Here is a 24,860-nt window from a genome sequence, read left to right on the forward strand (position 1 = left end):
CTAAGAGTGCGGTAACAAAAAGAAATTCTATTATTTTTACCCAATTCATTAAAAGAAAAGGTATAGTAAAGACACTTTGATACACTTACGTATGTCGAGTGTCTATCGAACGTAGGAAAATAAAATGTCCGACTCTATCATGTCGAGTCACTAAACAAATAAAAAGTTTGCGCACCAACTTAAATGTGAACTTAGTTTACGCGATACTAATAGAGAAAGAATATGACGTCACATTTTCTAATAAAGCTATTTATAGAACGTCTTTAATTACTTTTAGATGAAATAGTTTAGGTTATTTGAGGTTATCCTAAAACTAGATGGTTTGTGGTAAATATAATGAAATGACTATATTTATTGGTTAGTAAGGGATTTAACAGTAGTTTTTATTTTTACTTAATTTATTATAATCTTCGTCTGCGATTTCATCTGCGAAGAATTAAAAAAACACAGTAGCGTAAGTGTTCTTCCAGACTATGTTCTAAATGTATGCCAAATGTTATCGAGAACTGTTGAGCCTACATCCATCCATCTATCCATTCATCCATCTAAACAATCTCATACATAATTGTAGTAAGAAGTCAAATTAATGAAGTACGCTGTAAAATGATGGCTCTTTTATTCACTTAAAGTATGTTAATTAACGTAACAACGAGCAAAGTTTTGCTCTACCAAACTATTCTAGAGTATGAGTCAGGAAATTGAATATTAGCGGCATAAATTTTAACTAATTTAATCGTTTGTGTACTTTGCTGCTAAGTCTTGTCATGTTTTAATAAATATCGTTAACAAGGAGCTTAAACATATGGCGACGTATTTGGAATATAATGCATTTCTTATGTATTCTTGTTTGTGCTTGAATTACAATATCACATAATTTAAAGGTAGGAGTTAAATTATTTTATACTAGCTGTCGCCTGTTACTCTGTCCGCGGGGTATAAAAAAAACTTAGTAACTCTTGTGTTCTTCCAGACTATGGAATATTTCAGCGACATCCATTCAGCTATTCTGGGGGTACCTTCAAACATCCATCCATCCAAACATTCGCATTTATAAAACACATTCATTTATTTATCATATTTTTAATATAGTAAAGTTCATAATATTATTAAGTAAGATTTTTCATCTTACGCAAGTTGATTTCTATTACTAAACAACAAATATTCTTTTATTGTAAAGAAAGAAAAACACGAACATTTTCTCGGGCTAATGTACAAAAGTGGTTTGAAATGAAAATTTATAAATAATATTGTGTGTCGCGTGAAGCGTATAGAATTCTAAACATTTAGAGGGAAGCTTACGTTCGCAAGAAAGTACGTGCGATGCAGACATTAGGGAATTACATCGGAGAACTTTAATGAGCTCCAAATTTATTGTGTTGAGAAATTTTCATTTGAACTTGGTATAGTGGGGCTGAATGTGCTAAATTTACAATACCTTTATAGAAACTAAAGTAAAATACGAAAAATTGGCAAACGAGCTAGCGGACACCTGGCCTCGAAATAGCGAAGCAAGGGCAGAGGCCCCATAGACATCCGATATTGCACATGCATTACCTACTTTAGCACTATGTTACCTTTGCGCCTCCTCCATTGTTAAATCCACTTCGCCTTCTCATCCTTACCTCATAAAAAAAGTTGGAAAAGGACCGAAGACTAAAATGACTCCTCCAACAGCACTGTTCAGAAGAAACGCGGAATAGCTTCCACTTTAAGCCTATTTGTGTGTTCGAATTGCAACGTGTGATTCGAACAATTCGTGCGACAGATGTTATTATGTTGGCATCTACCACTGTTACCACTGATATAACACTTTTGCAACGTGATATTATTTTTTTAATAGACATGGAATTTAAAAACTTTAATTTATTTACTGTTTATTTGCTTTTCTATTCGAATGCATTTCATTTAATATAGTGTATCTAACGAGTGCATTGTAGCAGTGGTCGCAGCAACTAGCTCGGGGCGATATTATGTGCTCTGTTTCTTAAAGCCACAAAAGGCTTGTACAATCAATTGCGCTCCAGAGCACAGTTGGGTCAGACATAAGAAGTTGCTTCATTGTACTGAATTTTAAGCGTACGATTATTTTTTTCTTGACATTTTCGAATGAGATAACAAAGACTACTTTACTGATATAGAAACGGCTAAACACTGGTATATTCGTCCGGTGGCGGCACCGACTAGTTTCGAGCCCATCGGGGGCCCTTAATCAGGATGAGTGGTACTGGTATTATTTCGCGGACGCGGCCCGTTGCTCACTGCTACCGGACGAATATACGTGAGTGTTTAGCCGTTTTTATATCAGTTTAGAATAATGTCCCACGAAAGTTTGAATAATTTAAGACTACTTTAGATTACTTTTATGCTGGAAATTTTCTGGCAATTCATCTCACGTCTAAACTATTCCCAGCTCAGATAGTGTTGTGTAAGGTCAAGAAGTTATTGATAAATACCATGTTTAGTAGAGCCAGGTGACATTTTAAATATAATAATATTAAAAGCCAGAAAATAATTCTTTAGATTTAAATCCGATTCCTTTTAATCCCCTAAGAATGACAATGATTTTAATTCAATTTATATTTCGTTTGTTTCAGATAATTCAGAGCGAAGATCTGTCCAAAGCAAATTTCAAGTCTAATCAAAACGTCCATTTAAATCTAGATCATTCTAAATACTAAGACGAAGACAAAGTTCTGACCGGAGGTAATCTAGAAGTATAAATTCTACGAAATTCTAGAAGATTCTTAAATAATATTAAGACTTATGAGGACAGTGTACATTCATCTGCAAGTTTAGCCAGATAACCTAGTGGAGAAGCTCTCTCGTTACCTAACTAACACAACCACGAGGACAACAAGTAAACAACGATGGCTCGGCCTGAGGTTGTGCGATGAAGCTGCAGATGAGGAGGGAATGGAGGAACCTAACGTCACGAAGCGGCCCTCCGTGCTGACCATAGACAGGGCCGCGTTCCTCCTTCTACGAGTCAAAAGAGCTTTCAAGAAGAAGAGACAACAGAGAAAGGAGAAGCAGTGAGTATATACTCGTACAGTATATTAGTTTTACTGCCGCAATTGCTTAGTCTCTAAAGGATTACTAAGGGATTCTCTCAGTGTAGAACTGCGGTCTTTCGTTGTAGACGTGTAGACCATTCTGGTCTCAGTAGAAGTTAAAAAAATTATGTATTCCTCTAAAGCATTTTATAATCACGGGAATGATAAATAATATTACATGAATAATCATATTTAAATTAGATTCTGTTAATTTATATAATTTGTTTTGGTTTTAGCTTGGTTATTTCTGTGTTTCGTTAATTAATCAAAATAATTATTAAAGACTAGCTGTCGCCCGTGACTCTGTCCGCGCGTATTTAAAAAAAAAAACATATTAATTATCCTATGCTTCTTGTAGATTATGTTTTACATCTATGCCAAGTTGCGAGATCAATTCAGCCGTTTATATGGGAAAAAGAAAAGGGCTGTTGTTAGGGGTTTCCCAGCAATTATTCGTATTTCTAAATCTTCCCTAGACCTCCAGGAATATTTCAAGACCAAGATAAGATAATTCCGTTACGGTGTTCTCGAGTTTAGCAAGACTAACGAACAGCAATTGATTTATATATATATATATATATATATATATATATATATATATATATATATATATATAGTCTTAAAGTATGTATATAGTTTATGACATTATTAGTCAGAATGAATAGTGAGGGGATATAAACGTCGACATTTGAGCAAGGCTAGTGTTGCGCCAGTACACCGGCACAGTGTCGAATTCCTATCAATAGATAGATAATGTAATGGAATAATCTAAACACAATTCTGTGACTTCTTTGAACAATAATATCTATTCTTTCAGTACATAATGAAGATCACGATAGCACTTATGTATTTATCTCACGTACAAAAGTTATGTAATCTCCAGTTCTCCTGATTGTTATTATACAGCTCTGAACGTTTCAATACGCGCCTTTGAAAGTACATAATGTGTTTTAGTTATATCTCATTTTGATTGCCAATGAATACTGAATACTACTGTGATATACGTTAAAACAAGAATACATTGTCCTGGTAAATTACTTCATTATTTATATTTGAATGTTTCACATGTTAATAAATACGGGAAATTCTTCTATTTCTGTGCATAGGCGTAGGCAATTGCGTATGTCTATGGGCAACGGTCGCTTCGCTATTTCAGCGATTTCAGATGGCCGCTCGCTCGTTGGTCACCATTTAATAAATAAAAAAAAATATCTTTACATTTTATAATACAAGTTTATTTAACGTTTGTTATATCGCAATAAACAAATTAATTGGTGTGTTACTTACGTACAGAAAGGTTGGCAAAAGTTAAAGATTAAAAGGATAAGAAAGGAAAAGGAATATATAATAGAATCTTTACTAAGACCAAATGTTTAATAAACTGCGGTTCCTTTGGCTTTGCGGTTGTCCATGGGCGTAGGATCAAATAATTTTAGTCGATACGTTGCTCGTTTGCCCCATTTATCTATATAAAAAACGGATTTAGCCATGTTTAGTAAAAATTAATAGCAAAATAAGTTTTTACTTCTTTTGTGGTTATTTATAGAAAAGAAACAATGAAGTGAAAAAGGTTTTAATATTTCACTTTTTAGATGAACCGTATTGGTAACGACGTACGGATAAAATTAAACTAAACTATTTAGTTTCAATACTTTTTTATTTATTTAAATTTGAATAGGTTTTTCAGTTGATGTATGATCCAATTTTGGATCAACGTCAACTTTACGATCTTCTTCAGATTTTTTCTTAGCCAAATCTTTCTTAACAGACGATTTGTTTGTAAATGCAGGCGTCATTCTTGTATTTTCACTTATCTCATTATCACCAACAGCGTGTATTGCTGGTTTCTTTTTAATAATCAAATCAGTTTCTCCGTCCATTACTGATTTCTTCTTTGGCATAAGAAATATATCTATTGCTGGAGGTTTTATTGATTCTATTGGTAAGATATTCCTCTTGCCAAGAAGGTTCTCGAGAACTTTTGTTAATGGAGAAAACATTGAATTTGTTGGTATGGTATTTGCAAGCATTTGATTTTGTTTTGGGGAGAATTCAAAAAATACACCTTCTTCTCGTATACTTTCGTGGGAATCACAACATAAAGTGGATGTTAGCTCTTTGTTGAAAGAGAAAAGGTCGTTACTCATTAATATTTTGTTGAGAATTTCTGAAGGATGCGTTGCAAATGGATCTTTCAATTGGCGGAGATTCGAGCACGGACAGGGCTCGTCGAGTGGCGAATCATGTTGAGGTGGAAATAATGAACTGAATGGTTGCATGTAGGGATCATGTTTGGTTAACATATCTGTAAAATATTTCCTATTTTAAATCAAACAAAACACTAACGTTCCAATATTTGTCTAAGTTTCAACTAATTTCCAAGTTGTTTGACAAATATTTAATATGAAAAATTGAAAAACAAAACTTACCTTTATATTTGTCACCCAAATAAAATGAAAAGTCCATTTTTCCGAAATTGACAAGCGAATTACTTATAGCCGGCAACGACTTGAAAGTTTTTATTTCGCGCGACAAAATCCCTGTTAAAAAACTTACCAGGCCCATAAGCACGGTAAACAACGCCATCTAGAGTTGAAAAAAGTAATTAAAAGCAGAGAAAAATTCATTAATTCATTCATCATCAGCTTACTATAGGTCCCCACCGAGGGGCACGGAGCCTACCCTAAGTTAGTCAACCACGCTGGCCAAGTGCGGGTTGGTTGACTTCACACATATATTTGAATTACTTCTCAGATATGTGCAGGTTGCATCACGATGTTTTCCTTCACCGTTAGAACGTCGTATAAATGTACATATGTAAATCGGAAACCGAAAAACACATTGGTACAAACATATTGGTCAAGTGCTTGACCCCTGAGCCACCGAAGCTTCGCTTTAGAGAAAAATACTAATATAATAATATTAAAAATTCAAATTACTAAATATATATTAAACTAGTAAAATTGTGTTATCCAGACTTGTAAAGAAATATATGAGGTACAAAAATACCTTAGTATTTTGTCGTTGTACAAATCGTTTGATGACACAAGCAATAAGAATAAAAGTACGATTGAAATTCAACGTAAATCAAATCCCGCTGTTTCACAACTTCAATTTAGTCGTTTATGGGATTTGTATTTTATAGTCGGTCTTTCGTAATTTCAAATAAATAGACGTCGGAAAAATTATATCGATTTTATCGACCACCTTCTTTGAATTATGACAACGGATACGACCTTTGGTTCAAACATACTAAGTAAAATAGCTTATTACCAACATTTCTATCTCCATAAGTGAATCTGAACGTCGGTGGCTCAGTGGTCAAGCACTTGTCTTGCTACCTGCAGGTCCTGGGTTCGAATCCCGCCATGTGCCAATGTCTTTCGATTTGCATATGTACATTTATCCGACGTTCTTACGGCGAAGGAAAACATCGTGATGCAATCTGCACATATCTGAGAAGAAATTCAAAGATATGTGTGAAGTCAACCAACCAGCACTGGGCCAGCGTGGTTGACTATGGCCTAGTCACCCCTGACTTAGGGTAAGCTCTGAGCCCCTCGGTGGGGATGTATAGTGAGCTGATGATGATGAACTGAATCTAATTTAAAAACATTTCTCTTAACCACATAAAAATACATAAAAGACTTCTTGGACTTCTTAAACAGACAATAGGTAGTCGAATAAGGGATAATTTAATAAAAGAATAGAGAAAAGTCTTCACTGGAACAAGATATAATAAAAATGTAAACAATATTTTTTTCCTTGTTAAATTTTCCTTCTACGATACAAATTCTTAGTAATGTACACGGAAAATGTGCTTTTAAGATGTAATAAAATATTTGAGAATAAAATCGACTACCGGTAATACAGCTATAAAATTGCAGAAGCTACGTACAATATTGAATGATCGTTTGAGTGTCAGTATGAATCATATTTTGATATTTTAGACGAGATCATTGACTTATATCACAAATGGATACTACATTAAAATAATCTCCATAAAAATACGTATAGTATAATATTTTCAAACTCAATCACCATCAACTCACTATACGTCCCAACTGACGGACTCGGAGTCCACCGCAAGTCACGGGTGATTAGGCCATAGTCAACCACGCTGGACCAGTGCGGGTTGATTGACTTCACACATATCTTTGAATTTCTTCTCAGATATGTGCAGGTTGCATCACGATGTTTTCCTTCACCGTAAGAACGTCGGATAAATGTACATATGTAGATTTGATTCAAACCCAGGACCTTCAGCAGATTGCAAATTGCCACCGATGCTCTTATAACTCAATAGTATTTCGATTTCAGATATAACGGTATATTATTAGATATAGTGTATAGAAGAATGCTGTGCCGATTCTTTGTAGAGATGAGGGCTCTTTTAAATGCTTTCATCCATCCGAGCATAGTACAGCTCCTTGAGGTGCTTTCTTTTAATACAAAGCTATCTAGGATTTTAAATGACCAACAATGTGGACTTAGACAAGCTATTTTTCAAGTGTCAGCAAAATTATATTATCTATAACAACTTGAAAGTTGTTTAAGAAATAAAAGTAGCCTTATTCTTGTGAACGAGACAGTCAATTTTTTTAGGACAGATTTTAAGGACAGGATAGTATTTTAAGAATAAGATACATTTTTTTTATTATAGTACAAAAAAAGGTAGTTTTTCATCTAGATTCTAAATTATATGAAAAAAAAATCTAAAATAAAAATGAGTCGTTGCCGACATTTTTTAAAATTTATGATTATATCTCAAGAAAGTTAAAGTAATTTATCCTAAAATAGATTTGGAATGCGATATTCTCTTATTTAAAGATGTTGCAGATACAAGAGATTCATTCATCGATAGAGTAAATAATGAATAAAAACGTCATGATCCTTATGACGTTTTTATGCAGTTAATTTGTTATTAAACTATCTAAAATTGTGTACCAGGAACGTGCTAAAGAAGAATCTTCCTATTTACAGTTATAGGCGTATGAGAGAAAAATATGTTTTAAAAATGCCAAAGTATATGTTTATAGGAAAAATGTACAATAGGTATAATATCGTAAAAGTGACTTTTTATGTTAAATTTAAGTGTCGCGTCGTAATTGGTTCCTATTTTAGTCGGAACGAGTTACATCGTATTCCACAAGCATGTTGCATTAAACCAATAAAGTTCACTTAAATTATATTTATTTATAAACGTCGATTTCTGAAACAGATCGTAAAATTTCTGAAATGCTCAACGGTTAATGGTTTTGATTTCGTACGCAAACGCACGAATGGCACTTACCAATCTACTCTATATTTCTATTTTCGTAAGTTAAAATAATTGTTTAATTTGTTTAGTAAAATATTTGCTCGCTTTCTAAACGTAAACTTCATTTAAAAATACCTAATTTGCTTATTGATTAAAGTGACATCTATCGGCGAAAAAAATCAAATCAAACTTAAAAAAAAAACAATAAAACGATCTGGTGTTTTTTTTATAATACAGCTGTCGTCCATGACACTGTTGACGCAGAAAAAAAATGCCAAATTTTAGCGAGATCCGTTGAGCCGTTCATCCATCCATCCATCTAAACATTCGCATTTATAATATTATTAAGATTGATGTCGATAAAGACTTTATCAATAAAAAGTCTTCATATTCAGACTTTAAAAGGACAAATAATTTATAATCAGTTGTTTCAAAGACATTACAAATGTAATACTATAAAAGCACGTCAATTTAAAATTCAAGTTAATTCAGATTAAGGTTCTACGTGTTTAATTTTTGCTAATCTCATTTATCTCAATTCCAGCTTTTATAACAGTAGGTCTATTTGTCATGCGTCTATTTAATCTTATCTTTGTCTCATTTTGAATGTAAATTTATTAAGGTTTGCTCTTTTATTACTTCTATTGTATTATATTAAAATCATAAAAATTATATATTAATTATATTATAAAAAAATTTAATAAAAATTTCTCTTTAACAAAGGTCTTGTCTGTCGTTTTGAATGGAATAACGGCAAATGTTTCAAGTGTAGCGCCACCTGTGGTCAAAACTATATTCGATCCAAAACGCCGGAGCGATCTTGTGGATGAAGCATTTTTGGAACAAAAAGATGTTTTGCTAGATATGGTATTGTAAAAATAAAGTCGAATATACACTCTTTTTAAACAAACTTGTCTTATACCGAACTAGCTGTCGCCTGTGACTCCGTGCATGCGAAGTGAAAGAAAAACTTAATTAGTAGCTTGTGTTCTTTCAGACTATACTCTACATATATGCCAAATTTCATTGAGATCCGTTAAGCCGTACTGGAAATACTTTCAAACAAACATCCATCCTTCCAAACATTCGCATTTATAATATTAGTAAGAAGTAAAATAAGATACGGAATTGATGATGGGCAAAATAATTATAGCGGTAAAATAATGACAGCGTCGGTGGCTCAGTGGTCAAGCACATGATTTGCAATCTGCAGGACCTGGGTTCGAAACCCGCCATGTACCAATGTGTTTTTCGATTTACCGATTTACATTTGTACATTTATCCGTGAAGGAAAATATCGTGATGCAACCTGCACATATCTGTGAAGAAATTCAAAGATATGTGTGAAGTCAACCAACCCGCACGTGGCCAGCGTGGTTGACTATGGCCTAATCACGCTTAAGTTAGGGTAGGCTCCGAGCCCCTCGGTGGGGACGTATAGTGAGCTGATGATGATAAAAATAATTATATATTAATTTAATTACAGTTAGAAGCAAAACTTAAAGAAGTACGCGATAAAAAGAAAAAGAAAAACGATCGCGGTGACAATGGAAATAATAATCTTGTTAATAATAGCGCAGATTCAATTAAATGTGAATCTTTACCGAAGAATGTTGATGTTAATTTAAACGCACATGGAATCAGTGCAATTGGGGAAGCAGACGTTAAACTTAAATTTGGAGAAACGGGTATATTTTTATCCAATCAAGTCAACTGTCATCTGCGACTCCGTACGCAAGGAATTAAAAAAAAAATAATAAGTAGCCTATGTGTTCTTCCACACTATGTCCAACATTTATGAAAAATTTTAGCGAGATCCGTTCAGCTGTTCCGGAGATATCTTCAAATAAACATCCATCTAAACATTCGCATTTATGATATAAGATTTACTATGATATTCATTTTTTTTTATTTTATTAATTAACATTTTTTTGGTTCGTTAAGGTAACAGTACTTTGAATCTTGATGCTATTGGTGTTTCTAATATTGGTCAAACTCACGTCGATATTACTCTTGGAGATGGGAATGTACATGTACCCGGACTAAATAATATATTTACCGGTAAGATTCCTGTAAATAATTAAAATAGGTATTTATAACCTATTGGTTAAAATATTAAACACGTCAAGACTCAATGCAACTTTGAAAACTAAATCTTTAAAATAAATAAATACATTTTCAATAATTAAAACAAAAAGTAAGAAAAACAAATGAAGTTGTTAAAACTAAAATTTTGTTTTAGGTAATTCTTTTCTTAAAAAGCGATGTGAAGTTGGGAACAAATCAAACGTAACATCAACAGGAAATGTTAATCCAGTTTTTATCGAACTCAAAGATAATGTCGGTAGAAAAATGGGTAACGATACTAGCACAAATGCAATAAACAATAGTACGATTCTGGAATCAAACACAACTCATATAGAGAAACCAGAAAATAAAGCTAATGCTACAACCACTACGTTAACCATTAAGCATAACGATACTACTCCTGTTACTAATTCAACTACTTAGAAACTGACATATTTTAAATCTGATTTTAAAACATTATGATTGCTTGATCCAAATGACTATAAAGAATCTTTGAGTATGCTATTATGTTCCGTTTGCAATTTGTATTAAATATTACGTTAATTTAAGAATGGTTTTATTTTATTCTTTAATATATCACACATATTTCCGAGTAAATATACTGTAATTATTAATTGAATCACAACGTAACTTCACCAAAACAATTACAGACTTTAACATCATTTCTATTACTGTTGAATAACTGAAACCGTTGGTGGAAAGAGAGCATGGGGTATACGAATTTCCTTAAGCTTTAAATAAACTGATTCCAAAATTCTTATGTCTGTATTCTGTGAGGAAGTAATACTACTCGTGACACTCATTTACAAGCTTATTCAGACAACAACTTTTAATAATACTGAATTATTGTGGTTGGAGCTTGAAGTTACGTCTCTAAAATTGTAGTCGTAGTGACCATCAGTGTTCAGGAGTAGATTATTCTCATACATGACTAGCTGGTGTCCGCTGGAATAAAAAATTCAATTAGTTCTCGGCAATTATTCGAATTTTTCTCACCTTTTAAGCCTTCCCTAGACCTCCAAGCAAATTTCAAGACCAAGATAAGGTAAATCCGTTCAGCCGTTCTCGAGTTTTAGGGAGATTAAAAACAACATTTGATTTTTATATAAATAGATGATGATAATATTATAGTATCTCGTCATCAACTCAATGAGCTAATCTTAATTTGGAAGTTATTAGTATTTTCAAATATATAGTGGCGGCTGGTACTATCGTAAGACTCGCTGTGCAGAATACACTTTTAGGTACTAAATTATTCTGGGAATTACACTGCGCAGAGCACTTATGGCATTGAGCCGCCAAGATATTTGAAAAGACTTATACCAACTTAATTCTTGTGGTGCAGTGCAGCGGCAGCGGCGGCGGCGGCGGCTGCGACGGCGGAGGGTGTGTGCTTGCGGCGCGGCCCACCACCGCTGTTGCGCTCACGCACGCTCCCCGCCATCATTGCGCCCGGCTTCTCCATACTGCACGCGCAGATTGATCCTCAGCGGTGTAATGGTAAGTGTAATGGTCTATCGCTTTTTATTACTTACCGTGGATTTCTGAGACTGAAATCGTCGTTAAAAACATGTTATCTCTATTATGTCGAAGATACTGACAGGGATGACGTAATGTTTTATAAAGAGATTTTACTCTCAGAAACCCAGATTTAGCAGTTTTAGTTGTTTCATAACAAAATTGTCTTTGTCACTTTAAGTTTCCACTGCCAAAACATTCGTAAAATTTGTCACCATTCTTTATAAAAATATGTTTACAATAATAATTATATTCTAAAGGTGAATCAGAATTCAACCAAAATTAATAAAATACCAAAAATAAGTAGTGAAATATCATTCCAAAAATATAATATCATTTATTAAAATCACGAAAAATTAAAATAAATTTAAAATATGAAACGACAACAACAAAATAATGTTTTAGTTATAAAGTTAATTTAAATTTAAATTCTTAATTTATTTCTCAGGTTCGCATCTAGAATTAGTTAATGTGTAGTGTAATAGAAAGGTTAAGGTACGGTTAACGTATTTAAAAGCTTATCCGAGATAAAGTTCAGAAATCCCATTGCCGTTGGCGTGTTTTAAAATCGTTTTATTTACCTTATTTTTCAGCCGATGCATTATCTTACACGCGATACTGGTTTTAGCACGAAGCTTTTGATACGTATTATTTTGCATAAACATGTTAACTTATAAAATTATTAGGGTTCCGTACCTCATAGCAAAAAAACAGAACTCATATAGGATCACTTTGTTGTCCGTCCGTCTGTCTGTAAATACCCTTTTTCTTAAAAAATAAACAATTTTAAAATGTCTAATTTATAATAATAATTTATAACACTGTAACTTGCAGTTTAAAAAAAAATTACCGAGGGGTTCTGAGGCCTGTGCCTCCCTGTATAAACAAATCGTCATTTTTCTTTATTATCTTTGATAAAACAGAAATAACAATATATTTTAAATGGAGATTTTGATTTCAGTAAACTACGGTAACATATCAACAGTAACTATCTATTCTACAATCTACAAATCGCGTCTATCCAGATAGAATGTTTAATGAAAAAGCCCCTTAATTCCATTCGATGGCATCTCTGTGGTCGTTAACTTTATCTATTAGCACTTTATGTTCCAACTAACTTAACATTTATATCAAGTGGATTACAGTGGCCTTTTAAACGCTTTAGTTTTATCTTTAAATATATTCATTTCACTTTAATTGTACCGTACGTAACCGTGATTACTTTTAGAAATCAAAGTTCAACTTTTGCTAATATTTCTTTTTGATCTTGTGTTTTTTAGTTTCAATAAATTAATTAACAAAACTGGTAGCCTGCGACTCCGTACACGCTTAATTTAACATACCTAGTAGCCTATGTGTTCTTCCAGAATATGTTTAACATTCATGCCAAATTTTAATCGAGATCTATTGAGCAATTCTGGATTTAAAGGGGAAAATATTTTCGTTCTGTTCATCCTCTCCTCCGTCGATTAAAGGTAGGCAACCCATATGCAATTGCATATGTGCATAAGCTCGTTTGCCACCTTATGATATAAAAAAAATGTTAATCTAGTATTTAAGCTATAAATAAACATAAAAATCTCACGTAAATATTAGTATTATTTTAACTTTTGAATAATATGTTTCCACGTTTAGTGTCATGGAGTTCTTGGCTCGCATCCAAAACGACAGTCATTTCTTAGTGTCATACACTTGGACTACTTTTCTCTATTACTTGTGAATATATTTCAACTGCACTTTGTTATACAAACTAAATGTTGGACAGTTTATATTATGTCTCTTCTTAGTTAATCTGTGGAAATGACCCACTTAAATAAATGTTTAAACTTTAACTGAATAAAAATAAAATAAAAAATAAGGTGCATATAGTAGTAATTACAAAAGTATCATCATCATCAGCTAACTATACGTCCCCACCGAGGGGCTCTGAGCCTACCCTAAGTTTAGGGTGATTAGGCCATAGTCAATCACGCTGGTCAAGTGCGGGTAGGTTGACTTCAATCATGCAGGTTGCATCACGATGTTTTCCTTCACCGTAAGAACGTCGGATAAATGTACATATGTAAATCGGAAATCGAAAAACACATTGATACATGGTGGGATTCGAACCCAGGACCTGCGGATTGCAAGTCAAGTGCTTGAGCCCTGAGCCACCGACGCTCTATATCTATTTTGACGATATAATAATAATTTTAATTGATAACAGACGTGATTTTTTTTTCTATTTTCTGACCTTGAAAAGGTATAAAATGTTTTTTTTTTATATAAGTTTTCATACAAAATGGATTGAGAACTAAATCAGACTCTACAAGTTCTTAATATAAATTCCTCTTCGTGCTCGCGTAGTGTCATAAAAGTGTCATGTAACACTTGTTCCTCTACAGTATTAAATTTTTAATGCTATCAACTTGTAAGTATAAGTTTTATTCTACGAGTTTATCAAGTTAAGTTTGACTTTTGAGTTCGTAGAAGTTTTAAATGTTACTTATCTTACTAATGCGAATGTTTGAATGGCTGCATGGACCTTGCTGAAATTTGGTATTCATATACAACATAGTCTGGAAGTACACATAGGTTACTTATTAAGTTGTTTTTTTAATTCCGCACGGACAGAGTCTTAGCTTTTTTTCCAGCTTAGGAAATTCTTCTTTTATCAAGTTCCATCGCATATTAGTTACTTATTCGCGCATTAATAGAGCAATTTTAGAAATTTACAAATATGGTCAAGTATTTTATTACTAAGTAGGCTTAAGGTAGGTAATACCTTACTTCTTACTAACATAAGTGCGAATGTTTAGATGGATGGATGGATGTTTGTTTGAAGATATCTCCAGAACGGCTTAACGCATATCGATAAAATTGGACATACATATGGAACATAGCCTGAAAGAACACATTGGCCACTAATATATTTTTTAATTCCGCGTGAACTGGTGTTGCTGGCGACCGCTAGTAGTTTAATAAATAGGACAATTCTCAGATCCAAATTCTCTTTAACTTTCATCTATTAACATAAATATATGTTTCTCGTACATGAACCAAGTTTTATTTCGCGTTTGATATCTTAACAATAGCTTTAACGCAAGTTCGTCATTTCCTCAGCACGCAACGCCAGTCCTACTCGTAAATCTTCCTTTCCTCTTCCTGTTTGGTTTGATATTCAAATACTTTCTTTGTGTAATAAATTAGAAAAATCAGTTAATTGTTTGAAACAGGCCTACTATTGGGCTAATTTATGTTACCATCCACCTCCGATTTTAGCCAGGTTTGAATGGATTTATAAACACGGCTAAACACTCACGTATATTTGTGCCGTGGCGGCACCGACTAGTTTAATAAGTGAAATAATACCAGTAGCGATGGGCTCGAAACTAGTCGGTGCCGCCACCGGACGAATATACGTGAGTGTTTAGCCGTGTTTATATATCAGTTTAGTATAATGTCTCACGAAAGTTTGAATAATTTATCAGATTTGAATGTTTTGAAAACCATAGAATTGCTTTTAGATTCTTGGCACATCTAGGGAATATAATAAAAATTAATATACACATATTGTGTTTTGTAGGGGGCCTTATAAATTACATCAAGAAGGTTTTTACAATGCATTTTTGTATGTTACAAACATACAAAAATGCATTGTACATCAGAGAATTGATGTAAATTTACAAAACGTATAAGTATTTAGCTATAATAGATGTATTATGTGAATAATTTATAAAGGATTTTAAAAGATATATCATATTTAAATGTAAAATATTGTTTAACATGGTTGCCACGGTGGCGCTTTTCAAAACTAATATTCGCAATATAAATTTTATAAATCTGACATGAGACATCGCTAAATTATTATAAACCGAGAAAATGTCTCTACCGAAGAGAGAAATTGTAGTGATATATTCAAGCTTTAAAAATATTACTAATAATTCCAAGAAAAATTACTAAAATGCTTGTGTGTAACCCGTTGGGCCGATCTGCATACTGATCAATCGGCCTAATGCGATTTTTTCTATACGGCCGATTGAATCCGTAGAATCAATTGGTTCAATGAGAATTATTGTTTGGTTATTTCGACTGAATCGGCCCAATGGGAAATGTATCCCGTTGTAGGTAGACCAATCGGCCCAATGGGAAAAATGTAATGCTTACGTAAAGTTCTTTATAACATTTGATTGCTTGACATGAATATATTTCGTTTAAGTTCCCTGCCGTTTTATACTAGAAAAGAAATAGACTACTGTTACTTATATGCAAGTGAGACTACAACGTAATTCTTCAGTAAATTAGAATCTTTTGTGTTTTAAGTTGTATGTTTTGTGTAATTTGGGAGGATTAAAACAACTATGAAATAATTAAATTAATTGTTATTATTTAAACTTCGGTTATAACGTAATAATGCAAATGATGTAATTTACATTAATTACAATACAAACGTCTACTACAAAGGGTTGTTTATTGTGACTACATTCAACACTGATGCCTTGAGGAGGTATTACAGCTTGACCATGTTAGAGGCAACCTTGATGAGACATTTACGGCTCCTATGTAAAGATTTGTAGCAATTTTACTGTACGTTAATAATAGAGAAGTACTACTGTGTTAAGACTAATTAATTACATTTAAAATCTCTTGATTTAAATAAGATATTCAAATGTTTATGTTGAAGATTCTAATTAGTATAGTTCGAAAGCCATTTTTGCTCAAAAAACGAGTTGCTACGTAATTCATAGGGGCCGTGGACAATGGATCAAGTTTGCTCATAAGAACTATACAACTTGTCATATTATTTTACAAGACGTAATACATTTTGTTACATCATCATCATCAAGCTGCCCTTATCCCTAGGGAGAGTTGGCACAGTATGTACTACTTCATACACCTCTATCACCCGTCATATTTGATAACACAAATATATATAATATTATAAAAAATCCCATAACTCTGTACTTCAATAAACAGGAGCTACGCTTTATCAGGTACAGAAGAAAATTGAATTAATGTTTTAAGTAAGGTTAGGTTCGCATTACCATAATTCATGAGCGAATTTTAATGGCGTCGCGGCGGCGTCCTATGTGAAGGGCTGAGACACGCTTTTACTCGTATCTATGGAGATTTAACATTAATCGAGTTAACGTGTGATAACTTTAAACCATCTTGTCATTTTTATCGCATTCTGAATTAAAATAAAAGTTATTTAACATAAATTTTTTGACATACTAGCTGTCGCCCGAGACTATTTCTACGCGGATTTAAAAAAATATATATTAGTAGCCTATGTATGCCGAATTTCAGCGAGATCCGTCCAACTGTTTTAGAGATACTTTCAAACAAACATCCATCTATCTAAACATTCGCATTTAATATTAGTAAAATAAAAAGAAATTTATTGTAATAAGAAATAACAAAAAAAGCTAACGTGGCAAAAAACAAAGGAAATGTGGCAAAATACATCCTGTTCTTTAATTAAGGAACGGATAAACTATTCACACGCTAGCTAGTATTCAGCCGAATCTTTTGGCTTACATGAATTATATTTTGATAGTAGCATAAGAGCGTCTGTGGCTCAGGGGTTTATGCTCTTGAGTTGTAATCTACAGGTCCTAGGTTCGAATCCCGCCATGTACTAATGTGTTTTTCGATTTTCGTTTTACATATGTACATTTCATCCGACGTTTTTACCGTGAAGGAAAACATCGTGATGCAACCTGCACATATCTGAGAAGAAATTCGAAGATATGTGTGAAGTCAACTAACCAGCACTGGGCCAGCGTGGTTGACAATGGCCTAATCACTCCTAACTTAGGGTAGACTCCGAGCTCCTCAGTGGGGACGTATAGTGAGCTGATGATGATGAATAACATAATTGAGTCTTAAATATGAATAAAATCTTTTAAGAGAGAGAATATTCATCTATAAATTTTATTTAGATTTTTAGATACTTCTAGTTTTTGTACAAAATACTTGTCTTATAAAACCAAGAGAAGGTTTTCTTAAAGTTGCGAAGGAAATATAATTTAAAACAATTTCTCTTGGGGTACCTGAATTTTGATTATTAAATAAGGTTTGAAATTCTGTCTTTGCAACTTTGTGAAAAAGTTTGCGTCTTAAAACCTGAAAGATAAGAATTGTTTTTATCACAATATACATGTAAATTAGCTGATGTACGCAAGAATAGCGTTGACGAAGTCGCGGACAACCGTTAGTTTAAATAAACTAAACAGGATTGAAATGAATATTTAAAAACATGAGCAATGTGAGATTAATATTTAAATTAATTTAATTTTATGGTCCAAATTGTCGCATAAAGTATGAATACATATAAAGTGAAGTGGATTAAAGTTGACTAGGCATGCCCCCGCGAGCAGTGTTTGCATAATGTACGTCAGAATATTAATGCAGCGTCACCAACGTGGGCAGAGCTTCGAAGCTTCGAAAAATCTAAGTTCCCTAGCATACTGATATATAGAGCTACATAATAGTACTTAAACCACAGTAGATATGTAAAATTCATGACCTTATCTAACCTTTCGTATGTCTGAAGCGTGGGTATTTTTCTAGTTTTGTTTTTAAACTTTCGTAGGAAAGAGTTACATTGTCAGTAGATTTGTTTTACAAACTCCTAACTTTGTACATGTACATAAGGGTAGGAGGAATAATAACAAAAATTAAACGTTTCATAATGTCGAGAAAACAAACCATTTTATAAGAGTAATAGAGCCAGCAACAACATCACGAATTGCACGAATTGTCCGGTTCGTCCGGTGCTACCACGACCACAGAGAAGACGGGCGTCAAGTGGAAGCAATGCTACGTGTCGTCTGATGAGTGTGTCTGCCGGAGGCATAATTTTATTTCTCGTCTTGTAAGGAAGAAATTGGAAGGTGAGGTGGGTTCGGATAGAGGAGGGGATAGAAAGGAAAAGTATCCTCTGTCCGTTCCATCCTTTTTCGATTAAAGCAACACATCTGCAAATGCAGACGCCTATAGGCAGCAGTCGCTTCGATCATATCGTTCTTGCGACAGTAATAAAGAAGATATGTAGTAGAAATATTTAAAAAACGTGAATATTCAATACGTACAATTTTGTGTCCTTTATTTCTAGTCAAAGGACTAAGTTCAACACACATATCACATAAATCTGATTAAATCCGAAATGTGAGAAGGGTCTAAAATATTGTTCTTAAATAGTCAGAGATAAAATAAGATTTTAATAAAAACATACATTGACATTGTCGAAAAGACCCAGAATCCAAGACAAAATGCCTGTCGTTATAATTCTGTAAACTTTTTTAGTTTATAATTATTGTCTAGTGTAATTTTGAAATGACAAAATTCGGAACTAATAGGTAATATATATAGATACAGAGTTATCCGAAACCACGTTCTATGCTTTTAGATGTTAATAAAGAGACATAGAGTTATGAATAGTAAATAATAAGCCAAAGCCAAACGATAAGCGGTGCGTTAAACTGAAATTGACATAATTAATGTCACTGTTTAAATTCATCGCCATATTGCAGCAAATTCAGTGGACGATATGCCTCACTGCAGCGTAGCTTTGTTTATAATTTCACGCGCACGATATACGACATGGAAATTCAAATGTAATATTTCGACACAATTTTCGAAAACTGTTATCAGTTTAATACAACCAAATTTAACACAATCACAGTAATATTACAAATGTAAATGTTTTGATGGATGGATATATGTTTGTTTGTTTGAAGGTAGCTCCGGGATGGCTCAACGGATATCGCTTAAATTTGGTATTATGTAGCACATTGTCATAGAGACTCCGTCCGTGCGGAAATAAAAAAAAAACTTAATAAGTAGCTGTAGCTGTTCTTCCAGACTATATTCTACATATATGCCAAATTTCATAAAGATTCGTTGAGTCGTTGCGGAGATACCTTCAAACAAACATCCATCCATCCATTCAAGATGGATCCAAGATAAGATAAACTTTCGCATTTATAAGAGTAAGTGTCTTTGAAAAGTGCCTGTTTTACGTTTACAATTTTTGCGAGGTTTGCGTTTCTAGACTTAGACGCGACTAGACACTTCTAGTGACAAACGCAAACCTCAGTACTGTGACAGCTTTTGTTTTTTCAAGATGGCTGTCATCATATTACGGACAGGCATTTTAAACTAACATAATCCCTATATAGACTTACAAAATAGATTACCTTAAATGAAGCTTGAACTGTCTCTTTTTATTTTCTTTTACTCCCTAAGTGTTAAATGAACAAAAGAAAATATGATAAAGTGTCATCAGCTTTGTTATGTGGCTTAAGGAAACCTCGGCGTGAAATTGGTCCTTCGAGCCGTCTCACTTATTACCGCCATTTTAGTCACGTACTAAACAACTTTATTTCGAGATATAATTTTCTTTCTTTATTATACTGTCTTATCTGAAACGATAATAATTAAGGTGATTATTATGAGAGTATTCTTTTTGTTCTTGTTTACTCCTCGCGTAGCTTTTTTTATAGAAAACTTTAAAGGTTAAAATTTTTTGTAAAGGCATGCCTAAGTCTTATCACATTGTGGGGTTGTTTCCTTTCTTGCTTCCTTGCCACAAAGTTTGGATGGTAACTATCATTAAAATTAAACTGAATAGCTAAACACACACTGTTTTACTACAAAAAAAAATATTTAGATACTGTTGAGTTGCTACAACCCTACTTGCTATAACCCTTTGATCGCCGGTGATTGATAAATGGAGGTCAGTGTGGTTCTAAATGAGTATGTTTTATCCTTAAACTAGCTGTCGCACGCGACACCGTCTGCGCGAATCTAAAAAAAGCCTATGTGATGTTCCAGACTATGTTCTACATCAAAATTGCAGCGAAATACAATTTATAAATTCTTTTGAGCACGTGTTTGTTCCATTACAATTTTTTGTTGGAAAGAAAAGAAATTTACTTTCGCAGCAAACACTTTTCTTGTCTTTGATGTATTTTCAAAGAAAGTGAGAGACAGAATTCCTTCCGTGCGAACTGTACGGTATCGATCTATTAATTTTGGTATTCACGGCAATTACATTGGAATGTTGAGTGATAATTACATTCAGATCAAATTTAATATATTTACTTCCTTCGTTTTATTTCGATAAAATCTATTTTACCTATTATTTGTAGTCTTAATATCTCTCTATACTTTTATAAATTGTTCACTACAAAGGCGATTATCATTTTACATAATTTTAAAATTGACTTAACTAAACTATAGTTATAATAATTATATCAGTTCTAATTAAGTATATTTTACGTAAGTTATTTATGAAATTTTACGCCATCGAAATTTTACGACACCGGAAAAAATAGCAATTGTTTTATTGAGGTCGTGGTAAATTTTACGAGTAATTTAACATTACTTCGGTCGTCCATTTATTTCGGAAACGGAAGCGGTTAGTAATATAATAAAAATGTTCTAGAAATATCTATATCGTTGTTTAAAAAGATTTTTGTATGTAACGAATAAAGTGATAAACTGCGAATTTCAAAAATTATTTTTTCATTAAAATGCTACAATATCACTGAGTCAAAAGGCTGTTTATGACCAGATTATTTTTATTCTACGCGACCGAATTCGCGGGCAAAAGCTATCGTAAATAAATTTATATTTAACATTTTTTCTTTGTAACTTAAATAAGTCAAGACGTTATATCATATAAAAGCGTATTCGCAACCTGCAGCAGTGTTACTGACAGCTAGATTTAAACGGTCTGCTTGTTGTTTTAACTTCGCAATTTAAATGTTGCGTGTTTAATAACAGAACTCTATTCCGTGAAATTATTTCGTTGTTATAAGCTTAAAGCTGCGAGGAATTTATTTTTAAAAGATGTAGTATAAAACTTAATGCAAAACATATTTTTACCAACAATCTAATTACAAAAATAATACGCGTAGAGGTGTCTCCTTTTTCTTATTCGATCCGTTTTCTTGTAAAGATTTCTTTTGATACTTTTAGACATTTATTAATTACAATCTTTTGGCGCGAATGACAGGCTTACATTGCAAAGTCAAGTGTCAGAATGAATATTGAGGGGACATAGACGTAGACATTTTGGTAAGGCTAGTGTTGTGCCAGTACACCGGCACAGTATCGGATTTTCATCCTAACAATACTTACAATATTATTAATTTACATTTTCATATTGTAATTAAATGAAAAAAAACTATTATAATAATTAATAAATGAAAAAGTCATATTTCGAAATGTAATATCACTAAAGGTATAAAGGGCAAATACTCAGCCTTCTAAAGCATGAAAATTTGAATTATCGTCTAACATCAAAGATATTTGAAATTGCCTATTCTGATAATAAAGTACACGCGTAAAATCTGAATAACTTTAGTACGTGTGTCAACAATCAAAGATTTACATTTCTTTATTCTGATTCTTGACACGGCGCACAATTCTATGACTAAGATTTACTGAATTCGCGAAAATGAATTACCATTTCTTTTCACATTTAGAATACACGAAGTGGTAATATGATTTTTAATATGAAAATTACAGTGTGATATCCAATCCAATCAATTCGAGAATATGAAGACAGAATAGGTAAATTATTTTTTTTACTAATATTTATAATCAACTTAACTGTTACTATACTATACTATTTTGTTGTTTTTTTACATCATAAAGTGGTAAATGAGCGGCCACCTGTATTCGCCTAAACAGTGGTTTCCAAACTTATTTGTCTACTGCCCACTTTGAGAATAAATATTTTTTTAGCGCCCCCCATATTTTCACATAATAAAAACCACTATAACTTCAAATTAAATTAATTAATTATTATGACCTATATATGTATATTAACGGAAATTCTAAACGAAACTTTTACTATAACCCGCAACTTGAGACTTGCAACGCCCACAAGGGGACGTTATCGCCCACTTTGGGTAGGACTGGCCTAAACGATCAAGCGATCGCTGCCCATAGATATACGCAATTGCAGATGCTTGGCAGTAGTAGTACTAATCGACAGAGGATAGGACAGACAGAAAATATTTCCCGTTCCTATTTTTAGACAATATTAGTTTTGTTACCAAGTCAAGTGTCAGATTTATTAGTAAGAGGACTAAGCGTTGATGTTTTTATAGGTCTAGTGTTGCATCGATACGCCGGAATGTCGGTTTTTCTTCCTAACAATTCCCTTCCTCCGTAAAATATAATTCATTTTGAAAGAGAATTGAAATTAGGCACAAGCTTTACACTGAAGACCACTCAAACACATACATAGAAATACATAGATGTGGTACATTCATAATACCTAAAGCATCATACAAAAGTGTGTTAAATAATTCGCTATACAGCACTTTATTTCCAAAGTCTATAACACATCTCAATACGTTACACGTATTTGTTAGCGTTGAATATATGGTGAATGCCTTTACTACGATGAATGAATTGACCGGAAAACGTTTTCTAATAAATGAGAAACTTTCTTGGCTTCATCGAATGTTATTTATAATGTTATTTTTTCCTCAATCACTTTATATGCAGTATGTTAAAATTTCATACAATATTTACTTGTAGTGTTACGTATTTATCTAATATCTTTAAATGAGTATACATATATATATATATATATATATATATATATAATTAATTGGAATCTCGGAATCGGCTCCAACGATTTTCATAAAATTTAGTATATTGGAGGTTTCGGGGGCGATAAATCGATCTAGCTAGTAATCATTTTTAGAAAATGTCATTTTATTTGTGTTTTATCTATAATCAACTTAAACATAAACTTAACTTTTATTATCGGTAAGATCGAAAAATATTATTTATATTTCATCATTTTATTAGTAATTCGTACTTAAATATAATTTCCAAAAAACACAATTTAAAAAAAAATACCGAGCAAACATCGGTCATCCAGGTACTCGTTCTTAATTGATGTAATGTGATTTTCATAAGAATGTCTATGGAATAACTTCTTTATCGTTTTATCATTCCTTTTCTTATAATATATTCGTCCGTCTTTTCCTCACTCAATAAATATTATCGAATATTTTCCACGGCGATAAAAGGAAAAGGAATTTTATTATTGCACGTATTCTTCAAAGGTCTAGTCTTAGTATGTGGTATATCATTTGGAGCCAGTATTTTTATCTTATCTGTATTCCGCTTGATTTTAAAAAAGTAATTGTTTTACACGAATATTGTTAAAATGATGAATATGAAGTGTGTAAATATTAAACATATTTAACAACACGTTTATTCGACAAACAAATTAAATAACGATATTTTATTCGTTCGGCGCGGTTTTATACTCTCTTTGACAAACAAACATGCACGTGTTATTATAATTTATCACTTTATAATAAATTATTCCGTTCTTCTTTAAAATGTAATTTTCACGAAGAATGTCAGGTGTTTTTATATTCTTATAACTTTCTATAAGAAGTATTAAAGTCAGTCGCTGTAAAATCTCTACATGTCAATCATAATCTACATGAAAAGTCGAACTTGATGACCGCATAATATCTCGTAAGTGCAGCAGTTATAATTACCTTTTGTCATTTGTTCCAGATATCACACAAAGTCAATTACTATGTCGCGGAGTACCAGGTCACAAGGTTTGCGGTCTCCGCTCGCACGCGCCTCGCATCTCGTTCACAAACAAAGAGGAGACAGATAGCCATGAGCTACGACGTAAATCAGCCAGCAGTCGACTCGGTAGCTCACCTCGCTCGAGTATCGCCAGTGAAGATAGAGTCGATGGATTGGCTTTAAGGTGAGTCTTTTTCTTCTTATTATTACAAAACAAATCTAATCCTCTTTCTTCATGGATATGGAAAGGGAATATCCCTTTGTTCCTTTTGAAGATGCAGTACATATGTTTAATGGAGTGACTCTCCTAGGGTTAATAACCCGTTGGTAACCTTTTAATTTATTGCATCTGTCTATGGGCAGCAGTCTGTAAG

At 32.9% G+C, this 24,860-nt stretch overlaps 1 protein-coding gene across 1 annotated transcript in view; it reads left to right on the forward strand.

Annotated features, from left to right (window-relative positions):
- Positions 1-2,625: 2,625 nt before the first annotated feature.
- wake (ankyrin repeat and fibronectin type III domain containing protein wide awake) overlaps positions 2,626-24,860 on the forward strand; it is a 97,736-nt gene continuing 75,501 nt past the window's right edge. The window contains exons 1-3 of the mRNA XM_013316455.1: positions 2,626-3,032; positions 11,747-11,901; positions 24,466-24,670. Of these exons, the coding sequence (XP_013171909.1) occupies positions 2,914-3,032; positions 11,747-11,901; positions 24,466-24,670 (479 nt within the window). The 5' untranslated portion in view covers positions 2,626-2,913. The remainder of the gene's footprint in view (positions 3,033-11,746; positions 11,902-24,465; positions 24,671-24,860) is intronic.

Source organism: Papilio xuthus, unplaced genomic scaffold (genome assembly GCF_000836235.2).
Source record: "Papilio xuthus unplaced genomic scaffold, Pxut_1.1 DF826945.1, whole genome shotgun sequence".
Taxonomy (NCBI): Eukaryota; Metazoa; Arthropoda; class Insecta; order Lepidoptera; family Papilionidae; genus Papilio; species Papilio xuthus.